At 32.6% G+C, this 18745-nt stretch overlaps 3 protein-coding genes across 8 annotated transcripts; 2 read left to right on the top strand and 1 right to left on the bottom strand.

Moving 5' to 3' along the window:
* The first annotated feature begins 529 nt into the window (after window positions 1-529).
* Window positions 530-4341, top strand: LOC106759719 (F-box protein SKIP23). 5 transcript variants are annotated; one of them, XR_002667960.1, is made up of 3 exons: window positions 530-1964; window positions 2381-2465; window positions 2560-3179. XR_002667960.1 is itself a non-coding variant. In XM_022781218.1 (2 exons), exon 1 carries the CDS (start codon window positions 886-888, stop codon window positions 1951-1953), a length of 1068 nt encoding a protein of 355 aa, XP_022636939.1. In that variant the 5' UTR covers window positions 530-885; the 3' UTR covers window positions 1954-1964; window positions 3187-3833. The 5 variants fall into 5 exon arrangements, 4 of the variants coding, with proteins under 4 accessions (XP_022636939.1, XP_022636938.1, XP_022636937.1 ...); XM_022781218.1 differs by lacking the exons at window positions 2381-2465; window positions 2560-3179 and adding an exon at window positions 3187-3833; XM_022781217.1 differs by having other exon boundaries at window positions 2334-3179.
* A 2652-nt stretch (window positions 4342-6993) lies between these two features.
* On the top strand, window positions 6994-10173 carry LOC106760539 (polygalacturonase). Of its 2 annotated transcripts, XM_014643960.2 has the most exons (9): window positions 6994-7289; window positions 7379-7504; window positions 7597-7764; window positions 7876-7896; window positions 8016-8223; window positions 8325-8406; window positions 8632-8740; window positions 9576-9692; window positions 9920-10173. In XM_014643960.2, the coding sequence occupies exons 1-9, from the start codon at window positions 7035-7037 to the stop codon at window positions 10145-10147; spliced, it is 1314 nt and encodes a 437-aa protein (XP_014499446.1). In that variant the 5' UTR covers window positions 6994-7034; the 3' UTR covers window positions 10148-10173. The 2 variants fall into 2 exon arrangements, with proteins under 2 accessions (XP_014499446.1, XP_022636046.1); XM_022780325.1 differs by lacking the exon at window positions 9576-9692.
* Window positions 10174-11122: 949 nt separating this feature from the next.
* Window positions 11123-17740, bottom strand: LOC106759855 (actin-related protein 7). The gene is made up of 7 exons (XM_014643217.2): window positions 17487-17740; window positions 17134-17349; window positions 16258-16399; window positions 15489-15733; window positions 13067-13250; window positions 12013-12080; window positions 11123-11637 (listed from the first exon to the last, which is right to left on the bottom strand). The coding sequence occupies exons 1-7, from the start codon at window positions 17562-17564 to the stop codon at window positions 11485-11487; spliced, it is 1086 nt and encodes a 361-aa protein (XP_014498703.1). The 5' UTR covers window positions 17565-17740; the 3' UTR covers window positions 11123-11484.
* Window positions 17741-18745: the final 1005 nt, after the last annotated feature.

The raw sequence follows: 18745 nt of genomic DNA on the forward strand, positions 1-18745 counted from the left end.
TATTTATTGTGATAATCAATTAACAATACAACTTGTCTCTAATAAAGTTTTCCATAAGCCAAAAAAAACACCTTGACGTTGACTCTCATCTCGTACATGAAAAAGTTGATGCGAGTTTGATAAAGTTACTTCTTCTTTCTATATCCTTGCAGACTTTGCATTTCAAGCTGAGACTCCATAATATTTACGCCCAGGGACTGATAAGAATTTTACACCACAACGACATATAGTTTTTCTGTTACGATCTTTTGCTTTATATATCATACAATCCTATGATTAACCCACAGTAACACTCACTATAAGTGTACATGGTGCCATTGATGTAATAATTCATGATAGAACCATAAGATGTTATATATATATATAAATAAAAGTAATATTATATTTTAACTTATTAAAATATTTTTTAATTCTATCGTACTTTTTACAATATTTTATAAATTTTATTTTTAAATTTCTTCACTTTCACTTCCAAATCTTTTAAAAGAGACATCAGCTTCAAATTGATCTAAATTCATTTTCTCCCAATCTACCTTAAACATTTTTGTTGGTTGACTCTTACTTCAAATGCTTTTGTTTCATGTTTGATGAAGGAGAGTTCTTCTTCTTCTTCTTCTTCTGCTTTAATCAATCTAGAGATTAGAAAAATATTAACTAATAAATTTTTATCAGGCTAAGTCTTATGATCTATCGTCTAGAGTTAAAAGACTTTGTAGGGTTTTGATGTTTGAAAACTTTCAAAGATTAGGATTGAACATGATTCGAATAATCTCGTATTTCATGATTTTGTTATGTTGAAAGTGCTTATATACAATACAAACTCTCTACAAGAAATGAGAAGTGTACGATGATGTAGCATTTTTGTTTCCTCCAAAGTTGTCATCAATGGCGGACTGGTCTGAACTCCCGAAGGACCTTCTAAACCTAATCTCCCAACGCCTTCAAAGCCCTCTCTACCTTCTACGTTTCCGATCCGTTTGTTCTTCTTGGCGTTCTTCTTCTTCTTCCCCTTTTCCCTTCTCTCACTCCATCACTCTCAACTGCACCTTCTCCCTCTCCCATCGCTCCCTTCTCCTCCTCACGCCACCCTCCACCGCCCCCAACCGCCGTCCCTGGCTCGTCAAAATTTCCCACGACCCACGCGCCGGTACCGCGCGTCTCTTCTACGCTCTTTCCCGCTTCCAGCCAAAACGACCCCGTTTCGCGCTCGACCTCCTCCGCCTCCACGTTCTCGACCTTGGCCGCGAGTTCCGCCTCTCCAGCGCCTGCCCCTCCACGGAATCCCTCTTTGACGAGAAGCTCGTCCTCCTCTCCGCCGGAAATGACGGCTTTGCCCTCCTCACCATCCACATCTCCGGCAAGCTCGCGCTCTTCCGCCGCGGAGATTCGAGCTGGACCATCATCCCCGACATGCCGACCCCCTACGATGATGTCTGCGCCTTCCGTGGCACCTTCTACGCCGTCGACGGCAACGGCCGTACAGTTACCGTGGGGCTCGACTCCTCGCTCCGCGTTGTCACGGAGCGCGTCTTCGGCGGGGACAAGAAGTTTCTGGTGGAGTGCGACGGCGTGCTGATGCTGGTGGACCTGTACTTGTTCACGGACTACGAAAATTTGGACGAGGAGGATGTTGGTATCATTGGGTGGGAGAGGACGATGAGGTTTGATGTGTTTAGGCTCGATGAGGAGGTGGGGAGGTGGGTGGAGGTGGCGAGTTTGGGGGAGTGGGTTTTGTTCTTGGGAGATGATTGTGCGTTTTCGGCTTCTGCCAAGGATTTGGGGGTTGAGAGAGGGAACTACGTGGTGTTTAGAGATGATTGGTTGCGTGCTGTCAGGGTTGCTAACGGAGTGGGAGTTTTTGATTTGGATGATGGAAGGATTTCGCCCTTGTCTGAGTGTCCTGGCTTTTCTGAGCTATTCTGGCCGCCCCCGGTTTGGGTCAGGTCCCATTGATGCTTCGCGAGGTGTGTATGAATGCATGTATTTGTGTTTGCTGATTTGGTAGATGACTTTTATATGTTTTCATGCTGAATTGTGCTATTAATGTCTATTTCCATTGCTATGTGTGCATTGTGTGTGTATGCGCACGAGAATTTCAAGTGTTCTCATGGTGAATTGTTCTATGAATATCTATTTCCATTGTTATGTGTGTGTGAATGTATGTATGTGTATATGAATACTGAGTTGGCAGAAGCTTTTCAAGTGTTTTCATGGTGAATTGTGCTGTGCTATGAATATCTATTTCGATTGGTGTGTATGAATATGTGTATGCTGATTTGGTAGAAAGGTTTTCATGGTGAATTGTGCTATAAATATCTATTTCCCTTGGTTAGTGCATGTTTGGTATTCTGTCGGTAAGATGATTCTTGGACCCCTTCAGATAGATGGGAAGACAAAAGATATAAGGAATTGATATGATTGAAGATCCGACGTTAGAAGAAGTGAGGTGTAGAGAGAAATGAGAGGTATTGATGGCGTTGTTTGTAATTTCTGAGTGTTGGGAGGTTCCAATGTATGTGCAGAATGTAAAACTGAAAAGCCTCTTTCTTTTGTTTTCAGTTGGGTCTGATATTAAACTGAGTTTGGCTTTGAAACTCAGTTTGAAAAATATAAGTAAAGAGAGAGTTGCTTTTACAAACTCAGTTTGCTATATGAAGGTCATTTAAACTTAAGTTTACAAAATTTAGTGTGTTAATTTATCGTAGGGCACCATATTTTATTGTTTGGTTGCATTGGGTGTGAATAGAATCACAATTGGAATGGGGACTTTTTTGTTTGGATAATGGTTGGATTTGACTCTTGTTGAAGTGTCACGGGCGAGGTGTTCTGGCCACCGCCAGATTGATTCATATTGACACTTCATGCGTGGTATGCTTATATACGTACTCTGATTTGGTTATTTTCAAGGTGAATTATGCATGAATATCTAATTTCATTCCTTAGTGCATGTTTGGTATTCAGTTGGAGATCCCAATATGCAATCAAAAAGTATAATCTCTTACTCATTTTACATTTTGATTTCATTGTAAATTGAGTTGTCTCTATTTTGCCTTGAAACTCAATTTGAAAAAGAAGTAAAGCCAGAGATAATTTTACAACTCAGGTTGCAAAGTGAAGTTCATTCAAGCTTAAGTTTAGAAACTTCAATCCAAACACAGTCTTAGTGTGTGTTTTAATTTATTACAGGACACCTACAAAGCCACTTGTTGTTCTGTATTTTTAAACTTGGTAACTGGAGTATTACTTTGTTGTTAATTGAAGCTTGTACTAAGGTTTGGTGTATATAAAGAAGGTTGATTAATGAAGTTTTAGATTAGGACTATGAATGTCTTATGTGTGTGTAGTAAAGAAGTATAGGTATTATTGACATGGCTCTTTTTTATTACGAGAGTTTCTCTCGGTAATATTGCATATCTATAAAGTGGAGTAACATATTAGAGCACTGCACAACCAGCTTCATGTTGCTTTCATTCCAGATGAGATACTGTTGGTTAATCTTGAATGAGAATAGGCTAGCTGCTTTAAAATGGTTTTTGGTGTAAAGCTTGGTTATCAGTAACACATCTCATCGCTGGGGCTATGAAGTATTTGAGTATCTATACTTGAATGGTACTGATGTTTCTAGAAGACCTTTAGAAAAGGAGATCATAAAAGGATTTGCATATGTTACTACCGCTAACAATGGAAGTGAACACTATTCCTTTGTTTTTTTTTTAAGTAGCAGAGAAATTGTCCTAGCTGGGTTAGGTGGTTTCTGTAAATGTTTCTTGATTTGACTTTGAGAATAATTAAGATTTGAATAGGATGCTATTGCTAAAATGTCTTATACGATCAATGCAGGATAAGCTAGAAAAACCAACATTTGTGAAGATTATGTCCCCAGTAGTCACACCACCTAACCTCGGTAAAGCAACATTCACGAGTACTCTACTCCATTGTAAATTGAATAAAGAGTAAGATGCTTGGAAGTGGTCGATCAATTTGCCTCACTTGAAACCAGGATTTTTGTTGAGGTTGATAAGGCTTCTATAGTTCTTTTGCATATTGAAATAATTCATTGCTAAAATCCATAAATTCATTGTCTTCTGTACATACAAGGTTCAACAGTTCAAACTTCTAACTGCTTTCCATCTTTGCAAATAATTTTCTTGAAATAAGGAGACCAGTCTTTTTCATCCTAGTGGTCATTTCCTGTAAAGTTTCTTCCATTTTTTTCATATGCAAGTACTGAATTTAATAATGGAATTGATAATTCCATTCTGCCAACGGAGTGTGTAGAATGTTTATGACTCAGAACTTCATTACATTTTAGCATTTGAGTGTTTAAGACTGCACCATTGAGCCCTCTCTTGTAATGCAATAGTTGTTTACTAGTTTTGCTTAAAATTAAGTAAGTTGCTTAACAAAGATTTAAATATATGTATAAAACATTTAAACATTAACGCATTGTGATGCTTTTAATACAAATTTCATGCTTCTTATCTTCTCTCATTAGTCAGAAAGATTAGAAAACAGGTTATTTAGATTCTATAAATAGAATTGGGTAGATGGAAGAGAGATGAAAACAAGTTTTTCAAAAGTGAAACATGGATTACTCTATAGACATATAAGGTGTCAAGTCATAACCAATTTAACATTTTTTATAACACTGTAAAATAACAGATGTATCTTACATCTAAATTATATATATTATTTTAATTAACTTTGAAATATATATAATAAATTTTAATATTTTTAATTGAATTTTTTATCTATTGAATATCTAAAATTTTTATAGTTTTTTTTTGTTATATTTAATTTAGATGACACATCTTGCTGTTTTCATGTGTTAAAGAGAAATTAATTTTTATATATAATTAATATAAAATGATATTATTGATAATGTAAATTAACAAGTAAACTTAATAAAAATTTAGTTATAAGCATAATATATATATTTTTTCAAAATGAATTTTGAACGTAATAAAATATGGTAATGTAAAATTGAGACTACATATTATTTATTTATTTAAAAATTGCGGCTATAGATTAAAAATAATAGTATTTAAGTTTTAAAAATAAAAAATAAAAAATGTGTGAATAATGAGGACAATCTCAATCAGTGGCGTCTAACTAGAATGTCCCCTTGATTCCACACGTTAAGTTCAGAAAAATGAGTGATATTTAACTAACACACCATATTTACTTATTTTGAAAAGTTAAAAAAACTATACAAACTTTAATATATAAACACACACATATAATTAAATTAATTTTATTTTTAAATATTGTAATTTAATATATAATAAAATAATAATTTTGATTTAAAAAAAAATCTTATCTAACCTGTTTTATAAGCTTATGCTCTGAGAATCATTTTAACAATTCTATTTCCAATTCAAACCTAAATTGAATATTTTCGTGGAATGTTTAAGTCTTTCTATGCTAAGTTTAAATTGAACCTCTTTTTTCCATTACTCAAGTTTTGTTTGAATGAATACTGAATTTTAAAGCTAAAATATTGAATTTTCCATGTGAGAAAGCATAACCTAGTTTGAGTAAAGAAAAGAAACACATGTTGTTTTAGAATGTTTTAGTGAAGGTTGTTGTTGTTGTTTCTTATTTGTCAAACCATATGAGTGGTTATGTACCACATTTGTCAAATGTTACAATGTTGCCTAACCCACCATAAATCTAAAATTCTTGCAGTCAATTTCAGCACTTTTCAAATGAAAATTTACCTTAAATTACAATAAATATGATAAGTTGATACTTAAACTTTATAATCACCTCTTATCAGAACAGTTTATGCAACTGTATTCACCAATTGCAATTAATTTTGTGCCAAAACTAAATATGTTAAACTTTTTAATATATTTATATTATTAAGATGTGTCAAATATTTTATTAGTAAATATTAGATAATTAAATATTATATTGACTATAATTTAAACATCAATAATTTGTGTAAATTTATACACTTATCATTTTTATAATAGACAAGAAATTATAAAACTCATATATATATATATATAATTATTGTTATATATATATATATATATATATATTCAATAATTACAATTTAAATAATAACAAAATAATATAATTTTTTTAAAAATATATTAAAAAACTGAAAGAGGAAAATATACACAACAATTTTTTTTTTTTTATATTAGAAAGAAACATAACATTTTAACACCTACATCAAATAAACACTACCTGATAACTTTTTTATAGTAATATAATAATACATATTAATATTTCAATTTAAAAATAGGAAATATATCATTAAAATATTAATACGATAGGGTTTCAAGACATCAATGTTTTATTAGAATTTTCCTAAAATATTGTTCCTAACTTCTTAATACTAACATTTTCAACCTTTTAAAAGAGTGATACGATAAACTTTTAAAACATATAAGGAAAGTTAATCAGAAGTATGAGTTTATAACATGAAGGTTATTAAATAGTAGAGTTAATAAACATAAATTTATATATCATTTCCTTTCAAATTCTTATCAATTTTTCAATCAGAAAAAATGATTGACTTGCCCATCTTTTTAATTTATTCCACACAAAAGAAAGTATTGAAATTCAGATTTTTGATAATGTTTAAGGTGTTAAAGCTTTCCTTTTATTCAATATTGCTGTCATACTGCACTTTGAATTTTCCATTACTGATACACATGTTAAACTGGTTTTAGCAGTCAATGGAAACACACTTAGCACAAAATGTTTGGCAGTTGGTAAACAAGCACAAGACCACCTGAAAATAACAACTCAAGTTTAATTTTTTACCATTGATTCAAAATTCTGGTAACACCCCAGTATTGATTTCTTCTCAGTCTCAACAAATTTTTCTTCTTTCTTACAATCAATCAATGCTCATTTTTTCTCTCTCTACAAAACCAGCTCTAACTTCCCTATAAATATATATACATATAACTCTTCCTTTGCCATTTATCAACACAAGTCTCTCTATAATCCTAAAAGACAACCTTTTCTCACCTTGTTGTTTTGGCACAGAAAAAAAACAGACAAATTACACGAGAATGTCTCCAAAAAGTGTTTCATATCTTTCACTTTTCATCACCATGTTTGTCTCATCTGGGGTGTGTTTTGCCTCTTTCCTAGAAGACACATATCATTTAACTAATTATCAGCATTACTCTGTCAAACCAAACAATGAACATTTTGGTAACATCATGAGAAGGGCTTATGGATCCAACCCTTCTGCAAGGTCTCAGAGAATGGTCAGTGTTGATGACCATGGAGCCAAAGCTAATGATGGAAGAGATGACACTAAGGTAATTAATTAATTAACGTTACAATCTGACATGAGAATTATTAAACTGTGTTTAACTCCATTCAGTTACCAATCTTTCTCTTTCCTTAGGCATTTGAGAAGGCATGGAATGAGGCATGTTCTTCAGGGGGTGTTCTTGTTGTCCCACAAGCAAAAATCTATCATTTGAAACCAATAACTTTTTCAGGACCATGCCAACCAAACACTGCCTTCAGGGTGAGATTAATTAACATTTTCAACCAATGATTAGTTAGAGATTAGGTGATTTTTTCACTTTCCCCACAATTTTGCTTCATCATGTTGCTCAGGTCTATGGAACAATCAAAGCATGGCCTGATATATCAGCATATGGAAAAGAAAGACTACTCTGGATCATGTTTCAAAATCTCACCAATCTCAGGGTTGATGGTGGTGGCATCATCAATGGAAATGGCAGAAAATGGTGGCAGAACTCTTGCAAAACCAATGAAAAACTTGTAAGTTGTTCTATTTCAACGTAATTGACTCAAACTCCTGAACCATTCACATTGTTCTTTACATGATTTCCAGTAAAAACACTTCTGAGTTTTTGTCTTTTTGTTTCACAGCCATGCAGACATGCTCCAACTGTAAGTTAATGTTCTTCTTTGTAGCATGATGTTTCATTTTACGTGCAACAATTTTACAAGTTGATGCACACATGGCTCTGTCTGCATACTAAGTTTTTTCCTTAAATTTTGCTGCACAGGCTGTGACATTCTATGGATGCAACAACCTGAAAGTGACAAACCTGAGATTCAAAAATGCACAACAAATGCATGTAAGGTTTCAAAAGTGCAACAATGTGACGGCTTCGAATTTGATCCTGAGAGCACCAGGGAACAGCCCCAACACTGATGGAATTCACGTCACACAGACAAACAATATTATCATAAGCAATAGCTCCATTGGGACAGGTGAAAACCAAAATCAACAACACAATATTAGAAGAAAAGAAAAGATAAAAAAACACGAATTTTAGATTTTCTGATATGCTTTTTCCACTGTTTTATTGAAGGCGATGACTGCATTTCAATAGTGAGTGGGTCCGAGAATGTTCGAGTCATAGATGTTACGTGTGGACCAGGGCATGGAATCAGGTTTGTAATCATACAACGATGTTAATATAATAATTTATATGATAAAATATTTATAATTGATCTAAAAATTCATTAAACTAGTTAGAATTACAACAAAGTAAAAGAAATTAGTATCTTTTCTAAGAAAAAATACATATGAATTTTCGTAAGAAATCTTTGCTAATAACAATAAAATTAGTCTATTTTAGTAGGCTGAACCTTTTCAATTGTATTATAATGTTGCAGCATTGGAAGCTTAGGGGCTGGTAACTCAGAAGCTCAAGTGTCCAATGTGTTAGTGAACAGAGCCACCATAAGAGGAACCACTAATGGAGTTAGAATAAAGACTTGGCAGGTATACAATACAAAGCTTTTGACTTTGCTTCTGAAAACTGCAATTCAACTTACCCACATAATTTAATTTTAGATTTGTACAAACTCCAAACAAAGTCTTCAAGAAAAATTGCTAAATCTTCACAATCCAGAATACAATGCCAAATTTTAGGCACAATAAGACTACAACAATTTGGAAGTTGACCTGTTGTACTTGGACTGGTGCATGCTTAAATTCCCACTTTGTTTAGCTTAATTTTGAACTACCATTTTTTTCTTTTACTTAATAATATTTTTTTAATAACTTTTTGATAATAAATTATGTGTTATTGTTTTATTGGTTCGTATATTTAGAATGGATAATAAAGACCATATATTCAGAATGGATCAATAATAAGTTATCACGTTGTAAAAAAGTTATAAAAAAAAGTAGTTAAAAAAACATTCTTTTATTTTTTTTGTTGGTTATCACTTCTGAGTTCTAACTGACCAAAGTTGACATGAAATGTTTCAACCAACCATGTTTGGCAAGTTTACACAGTCCACCAATTCTTAACCTTCTTTTCACAAGTCAACATCATTTGCTTTTTCAAAAGCTGTGTAGTTCAACTTTCTTTTATCCTTCCTTTAACTAATCTCAACCAACTTTTTCCTTTTTCTTTTAATTTGTGTTTTGTGGGTTGACATGGCAGCTACTGTTTGGAAGTTCTTTATATGCTAAAAAATGCCACAAAAGACATTTTCCTAAACTTTTAATATGTGCAGAATAACTGAATTTAATGATTTTCCTTCTGACTAAGATTATGAGACTGTGTTCAACGAATGATGTCTTACATAATGTTTGTATGACAACACAGGGAGGTTCTGGATATGCGAGAAACATAAAATTTGAGAATATAGTAATGAGAAATGTGACAAATCCGATAATTGTAGATCAAAACTACTGTGACCAGGAGAAGCCATGCAAAGAGAAGGTGAGTTTCTGAAGGTGTGAATGAACAAAAAGAGAGAAAGTGTTTATATCAAGGAAAATGTTTTTTAACAACTTTTCTTTTACAACTTTTACAACTTTTTTACAATGGTTTGTTAGTTCAAATATACGAATCAATAAAACAATGACACATAATTTGTTATAAAAAAATGGTTAAGAAAAGGTTGTTAACATGATCTTTGTACTAATTAAGATTGGTAAAATTTTCAGGTCTCAGCAGTGCAACTGAGTAACATTGTGTACGAAAACATCAGAGGAACAAGTGCTTCGGAAGTGGCAATAAAATTTGATTGCAGCAAAAGTTTCCCATGCAAAGGAATATTCTTGCAAGATGTGATCTTAACAGCACAGAGCCATGGTGGCACAAAAACCATTGCTACGTGTGAAAATGTTAGATATGTTAATAGAGGAAAGTTTTTTCCTTCATGCTCTAGTTGATTATCATATTGTAGTTATCAGACTCTGTAAATTCCCATATACCACTCTTGCTTCAATAAAATTTACTTAGTTTTGTAAAATCTCAAATTCCTCTCATTTAATCTTATAGGTGTTATGTTATTTTTACTTGCTGTTGTTGGATAGAAATGTTTTCCATCAAAATTGATCGATAAATTAGACTTTTTTTAATAATATTGATATGATTATTTTTTATCTATGACAATGAAATCATATTTTCAATCTATGTATATAAAGAAATTTAATATTAATAAGAATTTTTAATTGATAGATTATTAAATATATTTAATATTAAAATAAATTTTTGTATATAGTATTGGTTGAAATAATTTATTCAAATAAAAATTAATGTATAATGTTCAAGCTTTTTTTTTATCCAAATACATAATTTAAAAATAAAACAATTTAATTTTAAGAACAATTGAAATTCAACATGTTTTAAAGTTCGTAGAAATTGTCAAATTTTCAACTCAAACATATAGCAATAGTCTTATTTCATAGTATAGTAATTTATTAAAAAAAATGTTGAGCACAATAACATCATGGCATATCAAATTTAAAAATACTCATAATTCATGATAATTTAATAATAAGCGTAAAAAATAATAATAGTTAATGATAGAAAATACGAAAATATAAAAATTAAACATAAGAATAAAATTTTACATTAAAAACCTAAAAGTTAATATAAGAAAAATATAATGTTTAAAAATTTATAATCAGTATTGTGAATGGTATGAAATTAAAAACTTATTAATATAAAAAAACAAAGAAATTTAGGAAAATGTTCAACAACAACTAGTAGATACTATCTATCTGATCCGATTCGTTTTCGTCTCTAACAATACTGACGACACAATGAAGATGAACCAGAGAAGATGGTCTCACTCTTGATACCAACTTGAAAAACTTGAATGGAGTAAAACATTGTATGTACTTTTTACACGAAAAAGAGCATAATACAAAAGGTCAAGGCACTGCATTAAACCCTAACCCTAAAGTTGAGTTCCAATACATAAATAATAATAGAAATGAAACATTACATTTCAACAATATGCATGCCGCTACTGCTGCAATATACATAATTTTAGCAGATCAAGGTTCTACTCAAGTCATCTACCCGTGGTGCCAATACACCTAAACATGAAAATATGATTGCATTTACTTAATGAATATCCACTACAATTTTTAAAATCAGGCGAGCACCTAGACATCTTGCAAGTCTAGAATTATCTGGAGTCAAATGAGGGCCTATCCAAATATGCTAATATGAGTGTAAAGGAACTGGCTGTTTGCGAAGATTGTGTAGTTCAATCCCATCAAAAGCATTTCCTGTGAACAATGGAAGGCCCGGTTTCATCATAGTCTGCCTTAGTTACATGTTGATTTTGAGGAAAAACTACTTTGGCAAGTATGGCACCTCCCACCCATGCAGAGTACACGGTTAAATTTTCTGGCATGTATTCTGGAGGCTGCAATATGCCAGAGATTACCCGTCAGAGGAAACAGAAGTTAGAACATGAATAACGATATAAAGTTTATGGACAAAAGTATAGGATCATAATGAACTATTATAAAGATTAAGCCCGCAACTATTTATCCCCCACAAAGAGAGGGAGCAGGAAATTGCTGCGGGGAACAGCTTATTCTGGTCTAAGCATGTGACTTGCAGAGGGATGGAAATAAAACCATGGACCTGGATCCCATATTTCATTAGGCACCAGATTTCAAGAATTAGTGACCACAAAAATGAAACAAGTTCTTTCAATGGTTAAATACTAAAATTGACATAAATATGATGTCAATGAGACGTGCTTGTCAGATTATTTACTTGACAAAAGAATTACCTTTACTAGGGTAGGTCGAATAGCAGATGAACTTAGGCTAGATTCCTTCTGAAATCTTTCCTCAAAACCTACAGAAAGAAGCAACATTGGGGGTTAGCTTTCTCATAAAATGCGATCAGATTACTGAAATAACTCTCCTCTAGCCATGAACATACTTAACAAATAGAAATCTAACACGACATTTATTTTCTTACTAATCAGAGAAAACTTAAATTCCGTACGCAACTAAATGCAAAGAAGTTATTTAACAATGCAATAGAAACAGCATTTTATGCACAAACATACGGAACAGCACAAGAAAAGTGAGTTACAAGATAAAGTTTTTGTTCTCTACTATTTGGTGATGAATGCACAATATGAGAAATAGTGTTGTTCATCGTTTCATACACATCAGTATGGGAAGGAACAAAATAAATTTAATGTATAAATGTTTTTAGTCTCAAATTTGAGATAAGTTTGTTTTTAGTTTCCCAAATTTAGAATTAATCATTTTAACTCCAATAATTTGAAAAAAAAAGCTTGTTTTAATTCTTTTTACTCCTAATATCGCTGCTAATTATTTCACTTATATAACTAACAAATTATAACTTGTTTACATGATAACCTACTGTATGTTTATCATCCTTTCAAAGTTTTCATTCTAATGACATTTTGGTAGAAAACGCTAGAGTAAAAAAGACAAAAAACAAGTTTTTTTATAAATTTCAAAAAGCAACAGCAAACACCCCATAAATTTTAGAGACTAAAATAATAATTAAACTAAACTTTTACTATAATATTCTATTTGCTATATGATGTTTATTCGTATGATAAAAAGGAACAATGTTTTCTATATTTAAAAATAGTTATATTTAATTATGTTTTCCATATGATTTCTTATAGTATACATAACCGTAATATAACATTATAATTAGGGAAAATTGCATTCCTCCCTCGAGTGAAATATACAGAGAAACAGGACCTTTGATTAGTTCTGTTGTACTCATATTAAGGAAAAAGAAAACATAGGATCTTTCATACTAGATTAAGCAGAGCTAATGAAATAATTGTTTACCGGTCATAGAAGAAGTGCCACCACAAACCACAGTATTTTCAAGAAGTTGGCGATGATTATCAGATGACACATTTGAAATAGTACGAACGAGCTGGTCAACAATGCCATGAGCCTCTAAACCCAATAGACATGGCTGAAACAAAGCTTCCCCAATGGTATACCTTTCTCTTCCAATTTTAATGACCTATAAAAATTCAAAAATCAAGGTTCGAACAAGTCATAAAATGCAGAAGACCCAAATTAAGAATGAGAGAGTACACGCTAAAGGCAGAGAATTATACTAACAAGGCAGTCATAGGTACTGCAGGCAATCAAAATAAATCAGAAAGGAAAACACGACGACTAAACTGAACCAAAAAAGATTATCTAGCAACAAGAAAGTTATATTTATAGGTCAGCAACAAGAAAGACCTGCCATTTGGAGACATGCGGTAGTCAATTAGAGGTGGTGTTCGTGTGAATTTCTTCTGAGGAGATGTTGCTCAGATTACTGATTTGTATATGTACTTGTGTTCTTTGTTTGTCCTTCAATAATACTTACTGAGGCTAGACTCCTTATTCTGGTATCTATCAGCTAACCAAATTGCATTCAGTTGAATATTTCAGAAAACATATCTTCTTCCTAGTTCCTGCATTCAACCAAACAGCTCCTAACTTCTAACTCTTCTTTTATTCTTAGTGTGATGAGCTTCTGCTGCGTGGTATAAAGTCATTGTTCTCATTCAGATCTGCCACCACCACATCACTACTACTAAACTTTGAATATCTGTTCAGCCGCTCAGCCTTATATGGAACACATCAAATTATCATATCATTATTTACGCAGCATTTTATGCACTTTTATTGATTTATGAAGTTCAAACTACCAAGTTCTCAAGAGAATAATTGTATCCACATCTTATGGGTTAAACTAGTAACTGTCATGGTTTATATCTGAATTAGAGTTCTTTTTCAGATAATTTCAATTTGGTTCTGCTTTTTTCATCTAAAACTTACCATGCCCAACCCTGGTCAAAGGTTCATGGCCATTCTGACCACCTCTACTACCATAACATTCAACAAGTGTAAAACCAATAAATCCCTACCACTTGCTCAAAGCACAAATATAGATGTTTCTAGTCTCATTCAGCACATCCTATGGAAAATAGGTATGGTGATGTTGGTAGGGAACAAATGGGCTAAGCATGGAAATGAAGAAACAGAAGGAACAATATGCATAACAGAGAGGATGTGCTAATAGGATAGGAGAGGGTACCAAAGGGGCAACAGAAACTAGCTTAGGAATTTTCCTTGGAGACAAAGGCTGCATTCTGAAGCTCTGGCTGATATATTCTTTTCTGTATTTTTTTTCAGTTTTCCTTTATATATTTTTCAGAGCTTGAGTTATTATAATGCTCTACTGTAAAGGAGTCGTTCTACTAGAATGTGATCTATATACTACCAGTTTCTATCAGGTAACAAAATCTCTCAGAACCCTCCTACGAACTAAGATACAATGCATGCATCCAATCATCCGTATTAGATTAAATATCATCCAAAGAATAAATACATTTAGATCCAAAACAATCCTCAGTTTAAATATTTCAATGATAATCTCCTATAACCTTATCAATGTAATACAATAACCAATGTGTGAGCAAGGTTTTCAGACTTCGGCCAACTAAATTAGAAGCCAAATGACTAGTTCATATGCATCGCAACAAAAAAAAAAGAACTTTAATGTGACCAGCGAGATCGAATTAACATTATGGAATTAAAACAGAAGCTTTCCTAGGGTAACAAATGTGAGCCACCTTCTCCCTTCTGCCTTGTTTAAGTTAAGAACAGGTGAATAATCTCAACTCAAGTAAGCCCTACTCTCTCATTGGATAAACCACTTGATGTGGTACTTGAGCCTTGAGGTTCTCCCCCCCCCCCCCCCCACCTAGTGGACTAGTCTTTTGGGTTGGGTTCTCCACTTGTGCTTAAATCCTTACAATTGGTGCTTTGATTGAGTGTTAGGTTACAGAAAGGACTCTACAGGCTGAATTAAGGTGCAAAATGAACACTAATAGATGAGTGAAGTGTTCTCAAGGAGCAAAGAGCCACTAGTGGGTCAATTTCAATAGAGTGAAGCTGCCATTTCAGCCCTTAAAGGGTAATGTTAGGAGTCTCACATTGAGTAAGATAAACTACTTAATGCGGTACTTAAGTCTTGCAGTTCTCCCACCTAATGAACTAGTCTTTCGGGTTGGACTCTCTTCTGCTTAAGTCCTAACACAAACAATTTTTCAACCCACCTTTCAATTTTGTCTGCTTTGCATTGTTACTAAGATTGTAAAATCTAAAGTAAAACAAACTTGATTGAAGAACTGACTAAATAGATTAGGAACAGGCATAAGTAAATGAAAAATTTATTAGATGGAGGAACAAAGAGACATGCCTGTCCGTCAGGAAGGGTATGTGTCTCCACAGGGCAAGAATCTTGAGTCTGCTGATAAGCTAATTCATCTTCAGCACAACATGAGTATAGCTGTTTTATTTTCTCAACTTCAGAGATGTTGAGATTCACTCGCGGATTGGATTTGCAAAGTTCTTGAGCAAGGAAATTAGTTAGATCAATACCTCCAAACTCAAATCTTCTAGAGGCAATGTGGTTAACAGCACCCTCAATCACTGGTGCAATATCTGATTAGGCAAGCCAAAAAGATCAAGTTGTGGACAATTAGTAAGCTCAGATTTTGAAAGAGAAACACTCAGCTTTCTACTCATGCTCTTAGATAGCACATACAATACTCATTAGATCGCCAAAGATGGCATGTAGAAAAGGCAGGGTAAAATGAATATGCAATTGCAGGCAACAGTTCAATTTTTAAGTCATCCTTTATACTCTTTTTGGCTTTCAAGATCCGACAAAGTCCCATGTAATTTATATTTGACCACTGACAAATGATATGCAGCTATACATTATTTCTATTTTACTCTGCTGCAATACAGAGATTTGACTACAACAGGTTTTTAGTCACCCACCATAGAGCTTTTGGGGCACAAATATCACATGAATATGTGATAGAGATAACATATACACCAACGTTTAAATTAGACAACTTGATTTACATCAAGCAAATCAAATAAACCATCTCGTTTTGTAGTTTTTAATTATACAATAAAAAAAAAAATACTCGATTTCCCATTCTTTCAGATACGGATACCTATTTTTCCATGACCAATGTCAACTGTGCATCCAGAGATACGTCCTACAGCATATAGTGACAGCACTGCTTGTTCAGAAGCATAAAACCCTGATATGTTGAATGTTTCAAACATTAGTTGCACTAACTGTTCCTTGTTAGCCTGGAAAACAATAATGCATAAATCTATTAAAGAGTAATATATACATCTGTTAATAAAAAAGCCAAAGAAAAGTTAAATTAAAGAGTAATACAGACTTGTAAACCTTCAATTTTTATTTCAAGGAAAGTCTAATGGATTATGGGGATGTTTGGATAATACCAAAAGTAGAGGGAAAATACCAAAAGACCGGCAGAAATCCTGGACTCAGACAAAAACGTAAATATACACACAAAAGATGACACCAAAATTCCAAAAGAATACATGCTTAATTTTTATTAACTAAGGAGGGAAACTCGAGGAATACACCAGCAAACATACATATACTCCAGAGACACATTACGACCCTATTAGGATGAAAAAGGCGTATGTGGGTACTTGTTCAAATTAAGCTTGTTAAATAAGCCACTGCCATACCTACGACAAGCCTAAAATAAGCCAAATAAAATTTGCACACTTCAAGAAATGCTGTTGTAGGAATATAATTTTGCAAAATTCTATACAGAAAATTCAAAAGGAATTATCATAGAAACTGCGGTCGTAATCCATTGTTTCCATAAGCTTTAATTTCTCAACTGTCAACATAAAATCATCCAAACAGGTCCAAAATAGTTAACAAGTGCTCAATGAGGCATATAATCGCAGACAAGCTGAAAATAGGGTCAACAAAACGGGAAATTTTTAAATCAGCAATATTTTTTAATGACAAATAAATGCATAAACTTCTAAAGTCAAACCTTTGGAGTACAAAGTGGATCCGTGAAGAGTATCTGCCCTTCATTGCCAATTTCCCATCCAAGGCCAGTATATAATACATAATGCAGTAAATCTTCCATAGCATCCCAATCTCTGACATAACCTCGGTAAACCGGATCGACGGAAACGTCGTCGACTGTTGGGTTATCGGTCACTGACCCATCATCGAGCATTCGCTTCATCTGAGTGGGAATTATCTGAACCAAAAGAGCCACAATTAGGGACACACATTGGCGGAAGACACAAAATTAACACAAATTCTATAATGTTTGTTGAGAAATGAAATTAGAAGCAAAGGGAAAAATGGATTTTCAGGCGAGAATTCAGTCGATACCATGGCCGGAGTTTGATCGGGAATTGCAAAACCAGCTTTGAGAAGGCTGGAACCGGGGTCGACCACTGCGGCTTCCATGGCTCTACAAGAAAACGAAAACGAAAACGAAAACCCTAACCCTAGATTTTGGTTTCGTGAAATAAAGCTTCAGCCTCTACTGTGAGTGCTGAAGTGAGTAGAGAGAAACTGCAGCTGAAGAAAAACGAAGAAACGAATACAGTTATTAGCGGGTTTTAATTTGAATACGAATGCTCTTTCATCTTCTATTTGATTTTTTACAGCGAAAGCAGTGATATGACACTATTTACAAAATAAAATAAAATTGTAAGATATTAATTAATGGTATATTCATATACAATATTTCAAATGATTCTAATATTTTAAGAAATTTTTAAACAATGTAAAAGTAGATTTTTATTTATTCAAAGGGAAATAACTGGCATCTGTAGAATTTGGGGGATGGTATATGCTTTGAGTAGAGATAAGAAAAATTTTAAAAAATGTAAATATAGGTATTGATATTTTAGGATATAAATTAAAACTTGTAATAAATAAATCTTTACAAGAAATAATACATAATAATGTAAATTAAAATGTTATAAATTTATATTATGATCAAACTATTGACTATTATATATGAAAAAATTATTAATTATTATAATAATCATCTCTAAATAAGAATATGCAAAAAGGATAAGAACATGAAATGATATTAAGAGGAGAGTTTTTTTATTGATGATATAAATAAAATAATTATATAAAGTAGATTGGTTTTTCACTTCATTCGTAATTGAATTCTTTATTAGGTATCATATAATTATCATTTACTTAATTTCAAAACAGTTTTAAATTAACTAAACGTCTACTAATTCATTGAGATTTTCACCTATTCCAAGTATGGAATTTTATTCTTTTACCTCTTCAATTAAGCAAACAAAAGGTTATTAGATTTAGACAAACTAATAAAAATTCTAATTAAAGAACAAAATTGAATTATCAACAAGTGTTTTAAAACAATTTTAAGATTATAAATCAATATTCAAAAAGAATAAATGATGTGGACTTTGTCTTTAAAAATTTTTAGTTCCAAACTTTAATTGCACATAACCTCATAATTAAATATAAAATAATAAGAGAATCAACTTAGAAGATTTAACCTTCCATGCAAGAGACAACAAAAAGATACTACAAATAAGAAAATAATAGATTTAAACTCAACTAAAATTTAAGAAAGTCAAGAATAAGTGTTTTAAATATGT

This window comes from Vigna radiata, chromosome 5 (genome assembly GCF_000741045.1).
Source record: "Vigna radiata var. radiata cultivar VC1973A chromosome 5, Vradiata_ver6, whole genome shotgun sequence".
Lineage (NCBI taxonomy): Eukaryota > Viridiplantae > Streptophyta > Magnoliopsida > Fabales > Fabaceae > Vigna > Vigna radiata.